This window comes from Natrix helvetica, assembly GCF_964273705.1.
Source record: "Natrix helvetica genome assembly, chromosome: 12".
NCBI lineage: Eukaryota > Metazoa > Chordata > Lepidosauria > Squamata > Natricidae > Natrix > Natrix helvetica.
Window position 1 is genome coordinate 21,329,805 of NC_138556.1, and position 21,863 is coordinate 21,351,667.

Genomic DNA, 21,863 nt, shown 5'->3' on the forward strand with positions numbered 1-21,863 from the left:
AGGAGTTAACAGGAAAGTCATGGGGCTTCGTGATTAATGGTCTGCGAAAGCTAGTGGTGAAGGAGACCCCACTTTTGTCCAAGCACAGGCAAGGACCTGAGGCTGGTCACCCTTGCCCATGGGGACTGAAATACGTACAAAGACCATCACCAAAAGCTTCCCAAGGGTGTCTCAGCACATTTTCCCCTGCCTTTCTACAAAAGGCTGTGCCCAGGAGGGATGGTAGAAGGTTGGCAGTCTGGGCCCAAGCAGGAGGGCTTCCTGCCCCAGGGAGCTACACAGGGCACCTCTGAGTCCCTATGGCTGTAAGAGGCTGTGGAGGGGAGGAAAGGCAAGCTGGCCAGTAAGCACTGCCACCCCGGCTGTCTCCAAGGCAACTTCATTGCCCGCTCTGGCCTGGCCAGGTTTCACATCCTCCTCAAATGCCATTAGTGGGAAACGGGCAACTTGAGCTCTGGATTTCTACAGAGTCTTCAGTCTCAGGGAAAGTCCAGAGTGGTATTCAGCCAGTTCTGACAGGTTCTGGAGAACTGGTAGCTGAAATTTTGAATAGTTCGGAGAACCAGCAAATAGGCTGGCCCTGCCCCCACTGAGCTTCTTTTGTTGCCCTGAACAGGAGAACGGAGCTGGAAAGCAGGTTAGTGGGGTTTCGGAGGGAATGGGGATTTTGCAGTATCCTTTCCCTGCCATGCCCACAAAGCCAGGCCCACAAAACCATAGCCACAGAACCGGTAGTAAAAAAATTTGAATCCCACCACTGGGAAAGTCAGCTGATCTTCCAAGAACGTCTTGCATAGGCACAAGTTACTCAGAATTGAGAGCCATTTATCTTTTACTTTAATAATGAATAATAAATATTTCTCCTCATAACACACCCATCTCCGTACGTCATAAAACCTAGACCATAAAATGGTTCTCTATCATGGCAAGGAGTAAATATAACAAGATGACCGGAAAACGGGGAAAGATGCCATTTTCTCTAGCAGCAGTAACTTCATGGGAAGCTTGCTAATCTTAAGCAAAATGTTTGGAGTCCACCAGCAGCCCTCTCTGCTAAGGGGAATTCTGTTGTCCCGCCCCCCCTTGAAAAATTAAATTTTCCTAAACCTGTCTGCTGTCCCCCCTTGCCCTCCCCCCCCCCATGTTTGGAAAACCTTGAAAGGATCAGGCGGAAAATCCCCTGCAATTTCTGGGGAAAACCAGTCCAACAAGCTCATCAGTCGGTTCAGCAAACAAGGCTGATACCAACAAGAAGTGAGTGTTTGTCAATTGGGACTGTCTATTTCTTTTTTTGAAGTCCCGAGTCACAGGTCTTATTCTGTCACCCGGAGCATTAATCAGACACACACACACACCCCACCCTTTTAATAGCATCCACAGTTCGGTTGAGCAGCTCACCAGTCATTCCTTCAAATGATCCTGCCCCTAAAACAGATCCCCACAGAGAACCACGATCACTCTTGTGTCCGCCTTAGCTGCAGCTAACTCAGCGGGAGAGAAGCCCACCCTGATCCAGCAGGGCAGGAGCTCCACGTGGACCCCTGCAAGAATGAAGGCTGATCTCTGAGATGCACCTGCAACCAGCCAGCTTCTGGGTGGAGCTAAGCTGTTTTTAGGGCTGAGACAAATCATTTTTAAGGCAGATTTTAACATCTTAAACTCAATTTGACATCAAAGCATTATTGCAGAAAATGTCTAATTTACAATGAACAACTCCTCTGGGATAGAACCTTCTGAGAAATGCCATACAGGAATACCTCAAGCAATAAAACCACTTACCATTGCCTGGAAAATCCAGCATTGATGAGAAAGAATTAGGAAAAGCATTAATAGTCAGATGTTGTAAGGACAATGACATGCAATGATTAATATTTCTAGATCCATCAAGGCTGCAGAGATACCACAGCTAAACCCTGCCTTATTTTCACACCTTGGAAACATTCAAATGGGTAATTGAACTGATCCACAATGTATAAGAAATCTCTTAGATACCTCATATTTTTCCCTGTGAGCACCACTTAAATTCATTGAACATAATGTTTTAGGCTAAAATAGTCTCTAACAGAAAAAGATGGATAATATTTTTTTAGAAAATTGGGAAATATTGATCAAGAAAGTAAAATCCATGAAATAAATTACAGGTAGGTCTTGACTGACATCCATTTTTTTAATGACAGACCAAAATTCACAATGACCCCCCAAAAGTTTCTTACAAGTTACATTTGCACTTGCGACTGTCACAAACTGTCACAAACTGATTACAATTTGGATGCTTGGCAACGGCTTGAATTTACGCTCAGTTGCCGCATTCTGCAGTCACATGATCACAATTTGCAATATTTTTGGTGCTTTCTGGCAAAAAAAAAGGCCATTAGGGAAGCTGAATCTGCTTCATAAATGCAGCTTAATGACTACTGTATAAATGGTCATATAATCAGGTCCTTTCTTGCAGTGACTTACAACCATAATGACTAATGACCCATTCCTACCCTAACTCTAACCTTAACCCATTCTCGTCTCTATGTGCTCTTTAGTCAAGGGCTGCCTGTGCCTCTGCAGCCACCTATCAGAACCAACCACAAAGCCCAGAGGCCTCTACGTGCCTTTAACTAAACATGCAAGAATAACTAATTTCATTCTCTAAGGATGCCTTGCTTGTCATCTGCCAGTCCCGGCCTGGCTGGTATTGCAGATCTGGCCCCTGGCTCTTCCCAAAGAGTCAACAGGACAGAGCTGAGGCCGAGACTTGCTGGCCCTGCCGCTAGAAGCAGGCACCCTCTTCCCAGAGCCCAGCTCCTCTCCCTGGTTGGTGAGCAGAGAACAGCCGCACTTAGTAGTTGAAGCAGGCGGACTGGGCATTACACACAGCATGACTGCATTAGTGCTGATAGCATGCTGCCAGTAACTCACCACATCTCGGATGACAGGGAATGTGTTCTTCCGTCGCAGGTCTGGCATGCTATCGATCCCGTACAGAGCACTTCCAGGACTGAAAAGGTGAGAAAGTGGGGTGGATGCATGGAACATACCAAGATGCATGGCTCATATGGGAGAAAACCACATCAGTGTTAAAAGTCATAAACTCCTACAGTCCCTTGAGACCTTTTGGGAAACCTTTTAAAAACCCCAGAACTTTTGGAGTAAGAATACCTTGGCCTTTTGAGCTCAAAAGGCCCACAATGAGAGTTCATACACTGCTATTGGTTTTATGCTTCTTCCAAAGTGGTTCTGCCAATTAGCTATTCAACCTCTTCCATAGTCATTTTCCCAGGAAAACTGTGTGGTGCTTTCTCTTGCACCCAATTAGAGGCTGAAGGAGATACATTGCTGTAGATTTGACATTGCTCTGCACAGTGTAATGGAAAATAATGATGATGATGATGATGATGATGATGATGATGATGATGATAATGATGATGATAAATAATTGTAAGATACATCAACAAATTGCAGCTTCCTGCAATAACACCAGCGGAACTGCAAAAAAACTGCTCTACCCGGAACATCATACATCTTAAGAAGGTACTTGGATGATACCTATGATGCTGATAGCAACCTGTATCAACCACTAGCACCAGTCAATGGTATTTGTAATGCTCAGTTTACTGACTTTCATGTTTAATAAATGAAGTATATAATAATAAACAGTGATACCTATTGTGATCAGGGCATTTGGTACCATGTCCAAGAATTTTATAAAACACATCAAGAAATTACAGCTTCCTGCAATAACACTAGTGGAACTGCAAAAAACTGCTCTACTCAGAACATTGTACATCTTAAGAAGGTACTTGGTTGATACCTATGACGCTGACAGCAACCCGTATCAACCATTAGCACCAGTCAATGGTATATTTGTGACATGTTTTTGAATGTTTCATTGACTGGGTTTCATATTTAATGAATTAAATAAATAAATATAATAACAGTAGTAGTAGTAGCAGCAGCAGTAGTAGTAGTACTTGGAACAGCTTCCATCCTGCAACAATATCTGTAACACCGTCAAATATCCAGATTTGCCTATCCCTGGTCCTTGGTAAGGACTCACTAGGTAGACAAAAATGTCAAACCCAGTCTGAACATCTGGCTGACTGTGATGATTAATAATATTATTAACATCTGCCTATCCCAAGTACTTGGGAAGGACTCAATAATGCCAAATCCCATATAAACAACACTGATTTCGTGATGAGGAATAATAATAAAAACCTCTATAAACAGAAAAGAAATTACTGGCACACAGAGATCAGAGAGGAGTAATGAAATGACCAGACACACACACACGCTCTGTGCATATCACAAAACTCTTCAAAAATGTTGAAAACAATTGAGGACCTCAAAGCTGATCAAGGCAGAATTCGACTGATTAGAAACCTAGTGGGCTATTCAGAGAATAGCCTGAATAGGAAGGGGAAGGTTGTGTTCAGCAGGACCCACAGGCAACAGATCTCTTCTGGCACTTACGTTGGAGATATTGTGGTATAGAAAAACTGGAAATGGAGTCTAGTTAACTGGTGGCAACTCTGACAATATTTCAGGCAACTGACAGCATAGCTGGAGCAAGGAGATTCAGAGGAAGGGTCAAATCCCCAGCGGCTGCATGTAGGATAAACTTTTAGGGAGACAAAGTAGTCCTTGCAAAACAAGGCAATTCACTGGTTTTGTCTCTCCATGCCTCCAGTTTGGGTTTGTCCTGAGCTTCTTCTCAAATATCCTCAACTTTAATCAAGTATCTCCTAAGTCACCTGAGTATCCTCTCTGCTGCTTCATTTCTCCTCCCGCCTTCTCGCACGTAGGCTGAAGCTGCTATTGGCGTTTCCTCCAAAGAATATTAGCATCTTCAAGGGTAGTTTTTTCAGACAGGGAGCTGCAGATACTTACCCAGAAAAACCTTGGATGGCAAGTTTGGAAGCTTCCAAGGAATGTCTGCTGACAGTAAGAGCCTTGAAAGAAAAGAAGGGACAGCTCAGTCTCCGGGCAAGTGCTGGCAGGTAGCAAGCAGAGAGGGGCCATGTACAGAACAACACCGAGGACGGAAACACAAATGCGAAGCAGGGCCAGCTCCACCACGCCAAAGCTAAGATCCATCTTGTTTGAAAAGACAACAGAGCAACATACAGCCTTGAGGAGGAAATCTGGCTTGTGCACCCCTCCCCTGCAGGCGGTTTCCCTTTAACCCTGGAGTACAAGCGACAGTTGGTCAGTGGGCGTGCTGGTCCCAAAGTGCAAAACAGGAAAACTGGGTTTGGTAACAGCAAATCCCTAAGCTGGCACAATTTATGAGTCAGAAAACCACAACAGTGAGGACTCGTCTGCATGTCAATGGGAGGCATCTGGACACATCAACGGAGAAAGAGGAAGACAGAAGCATGGAAAGCTGGGGGGGGCATGCGCATCTCACAACTCAAATTAAAAGACCAAACAGGTCGACTGAGCCACAACCACACGCCCACAAAAGACAGCCCCCTTTAAGGAAAGATGCAAATTTGGAACCTTTTCATCCACAGAACTGCTATCTGAAAAAGAATTGGGAAGAGGGGAATAAAAATTAGACACAAAGTCTCCAAGAAATGTGCATAGTGAATATTGCAATCCTACCTAGAGCCTGGCCAGGAGGCTCCTTAGCTTTATACGCAGATGCTAAACTAGGTTGGGACCTGCTTTCCCCCTTCCTTCTGCCTGGTAGGGAAAATTACAGCTGGCATCTTAAGAGCTAGCGTAGTAGACCTTTTTCTAATGCATTCAACAGTGTTCAGAGAGCGAACCAAAAGCCACTTTGTAAGAGGGCACGGAGGGGAGGGTGGCCCTTTATTTCAAGCTTAAAGAAAAAGAGTCCCTCTCCTGCCTCCAATACCACGAAGGAATTACAGAACTGGAGGGGAAACATTAAAAAAAAAAAAGATTGATCTCTGTGACTAACAGTAAAAGCAGCAAGTCTTTGGCATGACTCTCTCTTGACATCATACAGTCTAACGAAGGGCAGTAATTAATACAGGAGCTTTTCTTTTCTTGTAAATGAGAAACAAGTATTGTGTCTTTTTCTTGGCCAGAAAAACAAATCTACTCAATTTTGATCGCTCAATTAAACAGAGGAAGGCAGAATGAAATGAGGCAGAACGTAATAATTTCCCCTGTGAATGCAGTGGATCCTTCAGCAAATGTCTTGTTATGAATGCTGCTGCATTGACCAAATCTTTTGCAGCCATAGGAATTAAAGCTTCCTGTATCCTGGCATCTAGGGAGCTATAAATTGTGCATTTTAACCAAGGGTGTATCCCAAAAAGACACAGAGCACCAACCAGGGAGGCTTCTGTGAAAAGAGCTAGTAGCTTGGAACTAGTGACAGGGTGAAGACGCCCGGGGGGGGGGGGGGGGAGGATGGTGCTGAAGTCAGCTGCTCTCTTCCCAGCCTGTTTGTCCTTGCCAGCCAGCTCTTCGCGTAGCCCTTGTCTTACACATTTGGGGCCAGGAAACATTTCCTGTCTACCTTGTAAATAAAGGACCTTCTTGGTCAGAAGACGCAGCAAGCACTGTGGTGGCCCAGAGAGTTATTGAATCCCATCCAGACAATTCATGTGACCTCAGGAAACCAAGGAAGGACCCAGTCACTGACTCTCTGGATTTGTCTGACTGGACAGCTGTTGCCACAGCCCCAGGATGGTGGCACTAAATTATTCTAAAGTCATCAATCCAATGCAGAGTTTGCCTGGAGGATATTATCTTACTAGCAGCAGGCAAAAGCATCTAATGTTCTGTGCCCAATTGAGAGGATTATGGCGCGTAGCAAATGAATAGCAATGGTCTGATCCAGAGAAGACCAAAGCAAAATCATAGCTGGTTGACAGAAGAGAAGAGAAATTGCAATTAGTGGGTAACGTTGGGGGACAGGAAAAGGAGTCTTAGCAGATTACATTGCACTGAGTCAAAGGGCTACAGGTTTCCACCCTTTGTTCCCCCAAGACTGGGGATTTCCTGCCTCTGTCCTCTGTCAGGCTTGGTCCTGCTCTCAACCACCGCAGAAAGAAATAAGCCAGGTAAGAAGCTCCAGATCTTGCACGCTGAACTATGTGAGGTTTCATGCGAGAATGTAGAGTTTTAAACACTGAGGATTCGTCAGCACCATCTGTCACAGGGGGGTGAGGTCACATTGTTGGGTCCTCATCTCAGTTTCTAGGCGCCCCATCAGGGACTATCCTTATTCATCCTCCAGTGTTTCTTTGACAGAAAAGTCTTTGCTGACTCCGCCACTGGCTCCCCAGAGCAAAAGCCACGTGCCAAGGAGACCCCTCTGCTGCCCATGGCAGAGATGGGCCAAACCCTTAGGAAGAGCTGCTGGGATAGAGATTGAAATAGGCCATCAGAGAAAGCAACAAACCAAATAAATCCGGGGGGGGGGGGCAGAAAACCCTTCACCATTTCCAAACTCACTAGATTTTGTATACTTTTTGCCTAAGAAGAACCAACCATGGCCAGTGGAGGGAGTTTTTAACGGCACATAGGCAGATCCAGATGGCAACTGCACCTCTGCCTCCTGCTTGCCTGTCAATTCTTCGTTGGACTCTCCCAGCTAAACATTGCACTGTATTATTCTATGAATTTGAACCATTTTTCTGTGGAACAATGCTCTATCTCACCCCATTCCTTGATGCAACTAGGCCTAAGAATAAATAATAAGCACATACATACTATATTACTATCATCCTTCCCCACTTTGCAAGTTTCTACCACTTGTGGTATTTCAGTTCTTTGGCTCCTGGGCACAGGGCAGAACTGTCTGTACTCTGCATAATGCTCTGGCTTTGCTAAGTCTCTAGACCTGTGATGGTGAACCTATGGCAGGTGTGCCAGAGGTGGCACGCAGAGCCCTCTCTCTGGGCACACGCACCATCGCCAGCTGCTCTTTTGGTTTCTGGCACATTGGTCTTTGCGGGCACCACAGCGCTGGAAAATGGCCTGGAAATGGCCAAAAACCCGGCAGTATTCCGGGCCGTTTCTGGGCCTTTTCTGGGCCACTTTCAGGCCATTTTTCAGTGCTCCAGTGCCCGTGAGGACCAGATTGTGCCCACGGAGACCATTACAAAAACAGCCTGAAAACGGCCCAAAAAGCAGCCCAAAAATGCACCTAAACGGCCCCCAAAACAGCCAGAAAACAGGCATATGTGTGCCGGCTAGCTGGTCTTTGGGGTTTCCAGTGCTCCAGTGTGCACACATGCATACACATGCACACACATTCCAGTTTGGGCACTTGGTGCCAAAAATGTTCGCCATCCCTACTCTAAACAAATGAATGCCTCTGTCATTGTGTGGCCATAATTTCAAAAAGAGTTTCCACTCTTGCGGGCAGTTCCCTTTGTGACCTATCCATCTCCAGTTTTCTCCTCATGCCGTCCTAAGGAGGGCAGAAGTGATCTAAAAAAAACCCTGTCACTCTGATGACACATGGCAACGGAGAAAACCCCAAAACCTTCCTAGCCAGAATTTAAAGACGGCAATTCTGTTCAAAGCAAATATCCAAAGGCGCCTACCAGTCAGGGTTGCTTGGGGAGAGCTGCAAGACAGAGAAAAGTCCTCGTTGCTTGTACACAAGGGCCATAAAAGGTCTTGTGGGGCCGACCTTTGCAAAAAAGCTTTGGCATTTAGCCTTCCTGCAAGGGGCTAATATTCTAAGTCAGGGGTGTCACACTCGCAGCATCACGTTGTCGTCATGTGACATATTGTGACTTTCCCTCCCTTTGCTAAATGGGTTGGGCGTGGCCAGCATGAGGCACATCTGGGCCGTACGTTTGACACCCCTGCTCTAAGTGGGGAGCATCATCTTTCCAGAAGATCTCTAGTATTTTGCAAATAACGCAGGAAGAGTTTTTCGACCAAGCATTGCAAATTCATTTGTACACCTTCCCAAAATGAACTACCCTTCGGTTTATTCCATTCCAGGATTGTTCAGATCAGAAGAATTTCCTCCAAATGGGAGCAGAAGCCTGAAAATGTGACAGACAGTGTTTGTTCAATGGCACACTATTCCAGGTTTAGGATCTAGGCACGCAGTCTGACTCTGAACATGCACAAGTCCACATCCTTTACCTTGGAGGACTCTAAAAGTTCCACCCTGAAGGACGCATCCTACGATGCCCTTTTGCCACTAAGCTCCCCATGGACTCAGAGGGATTACAGTCAGCCTCACCATCCAGGTAGGAACCTAACCTTCAGCCAAGTTACAATGAAGTCTCTTCCTGCTTTAGGTCACCCACATGAAACTTCTTCTGTACTGGAATTGGAACCAGTTTAGTCTATGGGGAAGATGCTGGCCTAGAGACCAGGAGAGGATCCCGACTTAGTCATGAAAGCCGGCTGGGTGACTTTGGGAAAGTTCCTCTCTCTCAGCCCAACCCACCTCACAGGGTTGTTGTTGAAGGGAAAATAGGAGGAGCATTATGTATGCTCGCTGCCTTGAGTTACTTATAAAATAAGTTTAAAAGCAAGGATAAAAATCAAATTAATCAATCAACAAAAAAACTATGCTGCAGAACACAGTCAGTTTCTAGAGGAAGCAGATGGGGCTAGTAAGAGAAAGAGGAAATCCCACTAAACTGGAAGTCCTTGGAGGCGAGATGGGGAGGGAGCTGCTGCATTTATCTAAAAGCTTCAGACCCATCATGAAATGTGCTGGGCCAGAGCTTCCAGTCAGAAATCATGATTAGACATGGGAGTACTTTGCAGAAACACACGGGCCTGGGGAAGCTGCTTTTGGGGATGGGGGATGAGCACAGACCTCTCCTTTTGTGAGGAGCTGGGACTGAGTAGGCAAGCTCCTCCATAGCTCCAGCATGGATGCAGCCAGCTCCACCCAGAGCACATGGCTAGGGAGGCAGCCATTCTCTTGCTCCGTCTTTCTTGAATTGTGTTATCAGCAAAGCTTTGCAAGGTCCAGAGAGGGAGGCCCTTGGCATGGAGGAAGCACCACTACACAGAGGCAGCATCTTTAAAGCCAGCAAAGAGTGTGTTTGGTGTGGGGGAAGCAGAGGATTGACTGGGGGGATACTTTATTGACATAGGCTAGACCCGGACAGACTTTGAGAGCTGGGCTGTCCCTCCCAGTAAATTAATCTGAGCTGATTCCTCTGTTCCTGAAACTTAATAGATGCTTTTGCTTCTGTAACTGTTTCTGCCTAGTTTCTCCAGGGTCATTTCCGTGGCTCTTTCCTGGCTGTTCAATTTACAGTGCAGTTATCAGCCGTGAATTCTCCAAATTAAAATGGTCAGAAAATAGGTCTTTGGATTCCTTGGATAATTTGCTCTCTGATGCCACAAGGAGGAATAGCTATCATGGCACTTCCTAACTGGCCAAATGGAGCACTTTGCATCCATGGTGCCTTGGTGGTTATCAATCCTTGCCTGCTCATACTTCAGACAAGAGTATCCGAAGCCCCCCACTCAGCTTACCTTTGGGCATCCACCCTTCAGTACCCTTCACCCATCCTTCACACAGATTCAGCCAGGGAAACGGAGGTGGCTGTCCGTCACAAGAGCAAGGTGGGCCTGATCCTGGCAATGGATAAACCTCCAATTGGAAGTGGCCTCTACCTACCTGGCTCTCATTTCTGGAGGGGAACAGATGAGCCCATGTAATTATTATAATGTCTACTGCTCCTAATTTTAATAATGGTTTCTTCCCTAGTCCCTGTCTACAACCCTGCCTACACTCCGCGCCAAAGCCCTGTAAACAGCACCAGGCAAGCATCCCATGGCCAATTGTATGAAACTGTTTTGAGACCATCAGGTAACCTTATCTAGCCCCAAACTATTAAGAGTTTTTGGATGCATCCCTATATTCACATTAAAGGTAGAGATCAGCATCAAAGCAGGGTTTGGAAAGCAAGAGGCCTCACCCCAGATACTCCAGATAATCAACCACTTCCCATAGAATTTTCCAGGTGGTCTTTCAGAGGTGGCACTAGAGGACTTAACAGAGATTTGCACCCATTAAATATATTTTTTAAAATAAGATGCTAGCTGCATTGGTACATAATAATACATATCATCAAGATTTCTAAACCATGATTTATTGCCTGTCGTATCATAATAAGCCATAATCACCCTCAAAACAAAGAACATTCTCTGCAGCCTCAAGAAAATGTGTGAATTTATCCCCCATCTTGGAGTTGGTCACAAACTAAGAGTGTGATCTGCACTGCCCTTAAGCCATAATAATTGCATCATTGTATTTAAACTGATTCACTCTAATTAGTTCAGTGGGACAAAACACGTCAAATCTCTGACAGTAACTCAGATCATGAGGCACAGCTTATAACAATGTTAGTCACGGATTCTACAGCAGAATTTCTATTGGAGATAAACAGTGGTTCCCTGACACTCTGAATTCCAACTGAAAAAAAGGACTCCTATAATTGAAATATTTCTTCTTCTTTTTTAATTAATTGCTGTTTGTAAGCAAAATGTAAATCCAGCCTACCTCCAGCAAGGATCTGTTCTTGCAGTTCACTCATCTGCTTCTTGTATGCCCTCAGAGCAGCCTCTTTAAAAGATGGGACACCTTTTTTTTTAAGGGGCGCTTTAGCAGGGACAACCGGAATATTCTTATTTTCGTCTTCACATCCATCTAGTTCATCTCCCACCACGGTGCCTTCCCCAGCACCTTCCCACGCATGCTGATCGGCCACCTGGTCCTCCAAACTGCCACCAGGAGAGGCTCCTTGTGCAACAGCTGCCACCTCCACTTCCCCTTCCTGCACCTGTTTCTCCAACTCAGTTGCGCTCGTTCTGCTCTCCAGTTTAGCAAGGACTTGCTCCATGACTTCCACATAATCTGTTTCAAGATCGCCTGTGGATTCGCTGGGATCTTCCCCATCTTCAGCTCGATAATAGGATGCCTCTGTGTAAATGTCAGAATCCAAGGTGGTGCTTGACTCATTAGCAGTGGATTGAGACAGTGTCCGAAATCTCCCCATAAAAGACGATCCGCTATCCTCACAGCCACTTAAACTCTGGGTGCTCTTATTCCATACCACTTCCAAAGCTGACCTTGCCCGTTGCAGGGTGTTTCCGAATTTGGGAAAGTGGAGGGTTTTGTCTGAAAGGTCAATGCTCAGCCGGCTGTGCCAAGACTTGGGAGGCCCTTCGTCAGCATCCGTGCTGGGCAATTCACTTTGGCTTCGATACATCACAGGCTTCCTAGTTTGGGTGGGAAAGAGGGCATTGGCTCTAGCCTCCTGCTGCTCAGTGAACTGGTCGGACCACTGCATTTCAGCACTGGACCCTCCTCCAGAGAGGCAGCGACTGTCTAGGGCATAATCATAATTTTCTCTCTCATACCGGGCATCTGAGAACTGGCCGAGGTCTACCTGTTGGTGGGAAAAATCATTTAAGTTATAACCTAAATGTTTGTAGCTTGAGGCATCTACTCCCGTGTCTCTATTCTGGTCAGGCTGATTCCAGTCTTTCCATGGCGAAAGCGCGTCTTCTAAAGAAACCTGAGAGTTACTGTAATGGCTCCGGTCGCCTGAGGCACACGCAATCCCATTGCTGACCCCACTGTCAATGGTTTCTGTATTCTCCATTTCACTCTCAAGTTTGCGAGGGAGGCCTTCTGGATTAAAACCGTGCTCCTGCAGATCACCACTCCACTCGGCGGGGTCACCCTGTGTTCTCTGCCAGAGTTCCCGGTCGGAGAAAGATAAAAGCGAGCTCCCGTTTGTTTTGATGAAGGGTTGGTTCTCTGAAAAATCTTCAGAAAAAGATTGGCAGAGTTTAGAAAAATCAGACTCTGAATGACTGAGCTTTAGTGCCGCCAAATCGTCCTGTGATGGCCACAGAGAGGTCGTGTTGGAAGAGCTGCTGGCTTTGATGCCCTTCGGTGGGCTGCCTTGACTTGGGAAAGCATTGCCACCTGGAGCCCTTTTAAGGACATCACCCTTGTGTTTTGCAGAACTTCTTTTCATTTGTGGTGCAGATTTGGATATTTTTGCATACCTGTCCCGACTGATATCAGTTTCTTGTTCCTTGCCATGGTTATCAAGCAACTCCCAATCCTGCTCTCTGGCTCTGAGATCAGCCGCTAGGCATTTCAGATCCATGCTCTCGTATGTCTGAGATGAAGGGAGGCTCCTCTGCTTCCGCTCTCTTGAATCTCGAGGCAGAATTTCAGCTGAAACCGCAATCCCAGTCCCTTTGAGCTTGTAAGACTTTTTCAGAACCAAGTCTCTGTACTGGGATGTTTCAAAATAAACAAGGATGGCCCGTGGCTTGGCATTAGGGCAGTCTCTCTGTTGTCCCAGTCGCTGTGCAAATTCTATTTTGACAGAATTTTGAGCCTCCGAGAATCCCATTTTCTCTATTAATATTCTGTGCACTACATGTTCAACATTCTCACACTTCTCCTCTGGCACATTTAAAAACCTAAGACTGGTCTTGCTTCCCGCATGTCCAAGTTGCTTGATATAATCATATACATCACGTGTCTCCCTTCGTGATTGTACAAATCCAGTCCTCAACTGTTCTATTTCATTCTGCACGACTTCCACATTGCTGGAGATCTCATCAATGGACTCTCTGAGGGCATTGACGTGTCCCCGCAATTCAGAGAGCTCCGTTTCTATTTGACTGATCCCCTGAAGCTCTTTGAATATCATTTCCATCACATCGTGGGTCTGATTGATGCAACCAGTAGAGCTGAAGCTTGCTTCCAAGGTGCTGGACTTTGGTGGGCGAACAGTTCTGTCCAAAGACTTGCTCCTCAGGCCCCAGGTTTTTTTCCACATGCTGAGCTCGGAGTCCGAGGAGACGTACTCCTGGCTCTTCTTCCATTTCCTCAACTTCCGTAAAGCACCAAGCTTGAGGTTGTGCAGGGTGCGGTCCCCTTCGGAACTGCCATCTGAAGGGGCAAGACTACTCACACTCTTCCTGTTGCGTCTCATGGGCATTGTGTGCGATGAATAGTCTTTGCTCCTGTTTTGATCTTTGGCTTCACTTAAAAATTCTGAGAATGAGCTCTCGTTAGAAGATGCGTCTCGAAAAGGATCTTCATTCTTATTTAAGAAAACTCTCTGTTGCAATCCATTCGCAATAGCTGCCCGATAGCTGAAAGTTGGAGACAGGGAAAATTCGTGATTATTTCTCTCCTCTTTAGCTGACCAATTGCGAACAGAGGTGTGCTTAGCTATTTTTTTTACTGTGCTTTTTAAACTAATTGAGAATAGCTTTACTTGTCCAATTTGGGAAATATTTAGTTCCTTTTTGCTTTGACAGCCCTCTTGTTTGCTCTTTATATTGTTTTCCAACTTCTTTGTAAACATTCCTTTGTAAATCCTGGGTATGTGAAAAAGGTTTAGGTTCTGGAGGAGAGCAGAAACCATGGAAGGCAAGTTTCCTTATCCTTCCACACAAAGACAGCAGTTCCGTCTTGATTCAACCATTTGTGTGCTTTCAGTGTAAGATGAGGCAGGGCTCTCTTAAGGAGCCAGGACAATATACACTGTTATGTGTTAGCCATGGTTGGCAAGTCAAAAGGCAGGAAAAGTTTCAGGAAGGTCTGAAAAATTCTGGTTCTCTTTTCCGTTGCTCCCTGCAGCATCTAAAAAGCAAAGAACACTGTTACTATGACTTCCAAACTAAATTCATAATGTTATACATCTCAAAAATACTGAACACTTGCTCATCTGACATTTTGATACATAGAATTATTTAAAAAGTAATTTATGACATTTGGAGAAACTGCATTTCCAATATACAGAAGAAAAACTGATCAAGAGAGAACGTTAGGTAAATTGTTTTCATGCACATTTCAACAATTTTTTGTGGGTTTTTTGTGAGTTTTGTGGTTAAAATTTTTTTTTTAAAAAAATAAGTGATTTAACAAATTGGAGCGCCTCAACAGGACTTTTACAGCGGTGTTCTTAAATAGGATTCCTTGGTAAAAAGAAACATTAAAGTCAGCAGGCCTCAAGTATGCAAAATGTTTTGTTCAAAGCTATTTGCGATCAGTCGGTTAAATGTAGTCTATAGAGAGAGACTGCTTGCTAGTAATCCTTTTGACCACACATAGGCAGATTTGCTCTTTACACCTTTTTTAATTGCATCACTAAGAAGTCAGGAGAACTTAGCATATATTCAGAAAGTACCCAGATCTGATTATGCCTTCGTCTCTACATCCACCTTTTCTGTCTTAGCATTGCTAAAACAAGTGCAACAGAAGAAAATTTCCAATAGCAACCCTCTAAGTGGTACAATGCAAAAGACTGTTATGCAATATGTAGTCGCAGAGTTAATTTGAAAGAAAAGCTCTAGACATCAAGGGAAAAGGAAAAGAAAAAAAAATAAGGAAAGAGCAGAAGGAATTTGTTCTCCTCAACACTTCTTCTACCTACCTACCTGCTGCTTATCCACATTTTGGACAGGCTATGATTTTAAAGGGCTTGTAGCCCACAAAGCTTGTTGTGATAGTCAAGGCAGGATGGCCCTGCACCAGCCAAGTTCAGGTCAGTCCTTGCACTTGCATTTGCGAATTTGAAACAAGCTGCAATGCAAAATTAAAAAAAGAAGCAAACTGGGCTTTTGAGGTCAGCCAACACGTGAAGAGGCACTGGGACTAGGCTGCCGAAAGATAGCTTGTGGTCACGTGTCCATTTTGATTAACGTCGCTCGGAAGCTAGAGACTACCAAGCCTCCCATGGGAGACCCCATGTCCAAGGCTCCACCAGAGAACAGCCAGGCATCCCGAAGCCCTTCCCTGATTTGAAGAAGGTTCATGCCCGCCCGGCAGCCCAACGTGCCTTGCCTGCTGCTCTGCCAAGGAAGGAGGAAGAAGAGAGATTGGCCGGAGACCAGCAGCTGCATCACAGGAGTTGTTGTTCTATCTGCCTCCCTTTGCAGCATCTTGGCCTCAACCACATTTCCTAGGCACAGCGCTGTGCTCTCCTGCCCGGCCTCGCGTCCTTCTCTGGGCGGTGGAGAAGGGCCAGGACGAGGGAAAAGACCCTCGGGAGGGGAGGGACTCCCCCTGAGGGCCGCAAGGGAAAGGAGCCCGGGGGGGGGGCGTACAAAGCAAAGATAGCAGCAAATCCGTGAGGAAACGCTTCACGCGGGGACGCCTTCCGAGGGCATTAATCCTGCCTTGTTTTTGCGGGATGGACACGAACACCCGAAAGGAGTAGACCGAAATATTTATTCCCTCTTCTCCGCGATCGGCCGCGCTTTGTTCCGGTCCTCCAAGCGAATCTGAGCCTGGGACCCCAGGCCGCTCCAGCCCCACCGCTCAGCGCATTTGGCGCCGCCGTCTGCTGCAGGGGAGACGGCCTCCGGGAAGACCTTCGCGGTGGCGGAAAAGCGGCCCCGCCGACCAGCCCGCTCGGCTTCCCTCCTGCGGCGGGGCCAGAGCCGCGGCTCGGAAAGCCCTGCCTCGGCCGCAAACGGGCCGCGGCGCTCGGTCCGCCTCCTCCGGCCAGCCACCGGGAACGCTTTGGGGGCGACCGTTCCCGCAGTCTTGGTCCCGCTCTCGGGGTCCAGCGGGGCGGGGCGGGGCGGGGCGCCAGCGATGCCCCGAGGGAGGCGGGGAGCTCCGAAGGTGGAGCCAGCGCCTCAGCGGCCGGTCGCTCGCTCTCCGCCCTCCCTCAGCCTCCCGGGATCCCCCGAGAGACGCCGAGCGCGCCCAAACCTCCAGCACGGGGCGGGGTCGCTTGCACCGAGAGGCCTCCTTGCTCGGCCCGCAGCCACTGGCCTCCCGCCCCCAAAGAGGGTTCGCACCCCGCCAGCTTCCCGGGGCGCCCGCACTGCCAAGGCGAGACCACCGGCCGGAGGAAACCGCGGCGCCTCTCCGGTAGAAGGAGGCAGCCGCCCGGTCGGCCTCGCACCGGCAGGCAGCACCTGTACAGGCAGACCGGGAGCCGGGAAAGTGGACCTCGTCCGGCCTCTCGCGATGGCCCCGCGGGAACTTACCGGGCAAACTTGGGCGGCTGCGAGCCTGCAAACGAAGCGCCTCGGCCGGGCTGATACAAGCGGCTGGACTCGGTTGCGGGCCAGAGTCGCGGCGAGGAGAGGCGCCGGCGGTGCCGCCCGTGGGCCCGCCGAGTGAGCGAGCGAGCGAGCGAGCGCCGACTCAAGTGCGGCGCCAAAGCTGCCTCAGCCGGCGGGCGGTTCCTCAGCGCGCGCTAAGAGCGGAGCCAGCTGACTCCCGACGCTGCTGGTGCTGAGGCTGAGGCTGCTCGGGAGGCAGAGCCCGGCGCGGGCGGAGCGCTTCTCTCCGGCACCGCCCCCGCTCCTCGGGGCCTCGTCTCCGCCCGCGCCAGGGGGAGCGCGCCCGCAGCTCCCGAGGAAAGCGCCTCTGCTCCACCCGGAACGGAGGCGACGCTTTTCAAGGCTCGGCTGAGGCCCGCTGCTTCGGTGCGATCCAGCCTCCAGCGCCAACGGCGTTGCACCTCTGCAAAGCGCGGGACACGGCCAGAGCGGCGTCGCCGGCGAGAGTGCCCGGGATGAGGCTTGCTGAAGAAAAGCCCGCGTGGCCTCCCGGCGGCTTGGTCCGGAAGGCAGCAGTGACTACCCCCCCCCCCCGCTTCCCGCCAGCTTTGCCGCATGTGCAGTGGAGCCCCTCCAGCTCTTCCGAGGTGCTGCAGTTAGATGACGGGGAGAGGGACAACCGCTTGCCCCCCTTTAAATTACTGCAGGGGCTGAGCGGTGCGGAAATCGCCCCCCGGGGGAGCCTGGCACAGTTGGCGCCCCGGTCCGCCGCAAAGGAACCTTGGGCGCGTCTGCCGGACTAGGTGCCTTCAAAAGGAGTCCAATGCTTGGCTGAGAGGCTTTCGGATGGATTCCGGGGGAGCGCCGGATCTCGAGAGCCATCTGTTGCTGGGTTCCCTCTGGGCGCCAAGGCTCACTCTGCCTGGAGCCAATATTGATTGACAGTGAAACCTTCCCAAGTCCTCCCTCTCTTAAGGAAAGTGATTTGTTGTGGTGTTTCTGCCAACGGGTGGTGTGTGGGTGGTAGTGGGTGGAAGCCAATGCCAGGGCAGTCCACCCATTAATGGTAGCCCTCAACACATCCTAAAGACATCCTCGTCTTCCTCCAGCCCTGCAAGGCTTCACTCTGAGATGAAGGCCACCCCTACCTGGTTGCAGAGCTCGCTGGGCTCCAAAAGCCATGGCCTCTCTGGCTTGACAGGTACCAGCCTTCCTGCCTCGGTTTCCCTCCCCTTTGTGGGGAATCCCCAAGCCCACTGCAGGCAATGGGACCTGAGGCTTCTGTGGGAGAGAGTGGGTCCTGTGAAGGGGTTGCTTAACACTTTGTGTCAAAAGTGTAAACACCAATAGAGCCATTTACTAACCTACATTGTTGAACAAGGTCACTGTTAGATTCGGGCAACGAGAGAACAGACTTCAGACGGTAGTGACATAACAGCTCTTTATTAGTTAGGTAGTAGTGATCCAGCTTGCTATGGGGTCGTGCAGCTCCCCTTTTATAGGGAGCTGGCAGACCTCCCATCCAATCAGAACCGTTCCTTGTTCCCGCCCTAGTGGCGGACCTGAGTGGAGACTACAGCAGTTTATGCAAATATCTAACACCCCTCCCCTCTTAGATGGAGTATTCCGGTTAGTGACGAAGTCCTGTAAGTATGCGGGTTTCTGCCTTGTTCGGGTGGACCTGCGAAGTTCTTGTTGTGCTGGAACAGCCGCAGGATCGGAGTGTCCTTTTTGCTCCATTGTCCTGGCTGGGGATTGTAGGTTCCCTTCGCTCGGGGACTGCTCCGTTCTTTCGTCGGTCTCAGGTTCCACCCCTGGCTCCGCTGTGCCGTAGTTGTCTGCGATGGGCGAGTCGGGTTGTTGCATCGGCAATCTTTCCGATGGTATGAGTTCTTCATTCGATGATCATAGGTTGGAGTGTGTCAGGCGACCCCGGAGTTGGTCGATGTGTCTTTTCCAGTTCCTACCGTCTTCCAATTCTAACAAGTAGGAACGAGGACCGGTGATGCCTATTACCTTTGCCGGAATCCACAGTGTCCCCCCTGCATAGTTGTGGGCGTATACGGAATCCCCTATGCTAAAATTCCGAATTTTGCTTGTGGAGTCTGGGGGCGATGTGGCAGAATAATTTGGGTGTAGTCGGTCTAGGTGAGACCTTAGCCGGCGACCCATGAGGAGTTCAGCGGGACTCCTCCCCGTCGTGGCGCTAGGGGTAATGTGTTGGATTAAAAGATAGTGATCGATTCGTGTTTGCCAATCACCCGGGCCCATCCTAGCGAGGGCCTCTTTTGCAGCGCGCACCATTCTTTCCGCCTGTCCATTCGATGCCGGATGGAATGGCGCGACGAGGGCATGGCGAATTCCCTGACTTGCTAAGTATGCTTTGAATTGCATGGCCGTGAACTGGGGCCCGTTGTCGGAGACTAGGAGGTCGGGCAGGCCGTGCGTGGCGAAAAGTCGGCGTAGTACCTTGATAACCGCCTCTGCCGTGATCGAAGTCATCAGGACTACTTCTAACCATTTGGAGTATGCGTCCACAACTATTAAGAATATTTGTCCCTGAACTGGTCCTGCGAAATCTATGTGTATTTGCGACCAGGGTGCTTGCGGTTTGTCCCATTCCGTAGCGGGCGCTTCAGGGGGGGCTGGCCTGGACTCCTGGCATGGATTGCAAGTGGCCACCCATTCCTCTATTTCCTTGTCCATGTTAGGCCACCACACGTAGCTCCTAGCAATGCTTTCATCCTTACGATCCCTGGATGCCCCACATGCAAAGCTTCTAATACATTTCTCCGCAGTTTGTGCGGTACAACAACTCGATCCCCCCACAATAAACAACATTTCAAAACCGACAGTTCATCACGCTTAGACCAAAACAGTTTGAATTCGGGTCCCACAATCCCTTTGGGCCACCCCCTCCATACCCAAGTTTGTACTTGTCTGATCATGTTGTCCTTAGCAGAAAACCTAGCAACGTCCACAGAAGATACTGGCCCTGTGTCCAAACAGTCAATCAAAAGGACCGGTATTTCTGGAGTGGGGTCGGCCAACAGTTCTGGTAACGGGCAGCGGCTGAGCGCGTCTGCATGCCCCAATGTAGAACCCGGTCGGTGTACCAGTTTGTAGGAATACGCAGCCAGGAAAACAGTCCACCTGGTCATGCGCGGGGAGAGGGAGACCGGTGTGGGGCGGTTTCCCGCCAATAGTCCCAGCAATGGTTTGTGGTCCGTTATAAGTTTGAAATCGCGGCCGTAGAGATATTCGTGGAACCGCTTGACTCCAGCCACAGTGGCTAACGCTTCCCTGTCCAGTTGGCTGTAGTTGCGTTTCGCCGAAGACAATGTCCTTGAGTAGAAAGCGATGGGGGCTTCGTTCCCGTTTGGCATTCTGTGGCTGAGTACTGCGCCGACGCCGAAGGGTGAGGCATCGCAGGTCAATACCAGTGGTAGGGTTTGGCTGTACTGGATTAGCAGAGAGTCGGCCGTCAGCAGGCGCTTGACTGCGGCGAAAGCGGCCGCCTCGGAACGTCCCCAGGTCCATTTTGCGTTCTTTGCTAGAAGTCGGTGCAACGGCTCAGCGACGGTGGTTTTCTGTCTGAGAAAGACGCTGTAGAAGTTAAGAAGTCCGAGGAAGGCCTGCAACTCGGTCTGATTTCATGGTGTGGGGGCGTCCTGGATCGCCTTAATTTTTTTCGATGTCGGGTGTATTCCCAGTCCATCGTTCCTGTAACCCAGGAATTCTACGCTGGGCACGTTAATTTGGCATTTTTCCTTTTTTAGGCGGAGACCCTTTTCTCGAATTCTGGCCAAAACAGTCCTTACACGCTTTAGTAATTGCTCCTCATTTGCAGCCGATACCAAGATATCGTCGAAGTAAGGGATGACTCCTGGTATGCCCTGCAAAAGCCGTTCCATGATGCTTTGGAACAATCCCGGAGCGATGCTTACGCCGAATTGTAAACGGTTGCATTTAAAAGCACCCCTGTGCGTCACTATAGTTTGGGCCTCCGCCGTGGCGCTATCCACTGGCAGCTGCTGATACGCTTGTGCCATGTCCAGTTTTGCAAAAAATTTTCCTGGCCCCAACGAGTGCAATAGGTGCTGTACTACGGGCACAGGATATGCGCTTTGTTGTAGGGCGACATTAATTGTGCATTTATAGTCCGCGCAGATGCGGACTGACCTGTCTGGCTTAACGGGGGTCACGATTGGGGTTTCCCAGCGAGCGTGATCCACTGGTTCAAGGATTCCTTGCTCTACCAGCTTATCAATTTCCTTATCGATTTTGGGATGGAGCGCAAAAGGCACTCTCCTAGGTTTTAGCCTGATGGGCGCCACATTTGGGTCCAAATTAAATGAGATTGGTTTTTCCACATACTTACCAAGGCCGGGGCTGAACACATCCTCGAACTCCTTAAATATTCCTTCAGCGCTGCTGTTACCCACGGCGTTGATTCCGGTAACTTCTAGCCCCAGGGCTTCGAACCAATCTAGTCCCAGGAGGCTTTGTAGTGGTGCGCTGGCTACGGTCACGGGCAGCTGGGCCGTGATGTTTTTGAACTGGACTCGGAACGTGCCTTGACCCACGATGGGGACCCTGTTCCCCTGGTAGTCTCGAAGCAGGATGTCTGGTGTTCGTAGTTGGCGCTTCTTTAGGCTCAGAATCGCCTTTTTCATCGCTGACCACGAGATGATCGTCAGTGATGATCCCGTGTCGACTTCAAGCTCGCAAGGGGAGTCCTCCAGGAGGACAGTGAGTTTCAGCTTTTGAGGTCGCTTTGTGCGGACCTGTTCTCTCTCTGGGCGCCCTTTGTTTTTTCGCCAAGCCCCTGGGGTGGGCTTCTGTCGGCGATACGATGGCGGTTGCCATGTTGTAGCAGGGACTTCGCTCCGACACAC

The 21,863-nt window shown here is 49.0% G+C and overlaps 2 protein-coding genes across 6 annotated transcripts in view; one reads left to right on the forward strand and one right to left on the reverse strand.

Annotated features, from left to right (window-relative positions):
- UNC13C (unc-13 homolog C) overlaps positions 1–17,181 on the reverse strand; it is a 56,083-nt gene extending 38,902 nt beyond the window's left edge. Inside the window, exons 1-5 of one of the 5 annotated variants that reach the window (XM_081965080.1) lie at positions 16,948–17,181; positions 11,471–14,587; positions 5,494–5,516; positions 4,882–4,943; positions 2,911–2,989 (exon numbers count right to left, since the gene is read on the reverse strand). In XM_081965080.1, the coding sequence (XP_081821206.1) occupies positions 2,911–2,989; positions 4,882–4,943; positions 5,494–5,516; positions 11,471–14,369 (3,063 nt within the window). In that variant the 5' untranslated portion in view covers positions 14,370–14,587; positions 16,948–17,181. Of the gene's footprint in view, positions 1–2,910; positions 2,990–4,881; positions 4,944–5,493; positions 5,517–11,470; positions 14,588–15,384; positions 15,558–15,785; positions 16,492–16,947 lie in introns of those variants that run through there. The other 4 variants (XM_081965081.1, XM_081965082.1, XM_081965083.1 and 1 more) reach the window with 4 other exon arrangements.
- Positions 17,182–17,354: 173 nt separating this feature from the next.
- Positions 17,355–21,863, forward strand: part of WDR72 (WD repeat domain 72) — a 30,723-nt gene continuing 26,214 nt past the window's right edge. The window contains exon 1 of the mRNA XM_081965305.1: positions 17,355–17,391. The gene's annotated coding sequence lies outside the window, so the exon portion shown is untranslated. The remainder of the gene's footprint in view (positions 17,392–21,863) is intronic.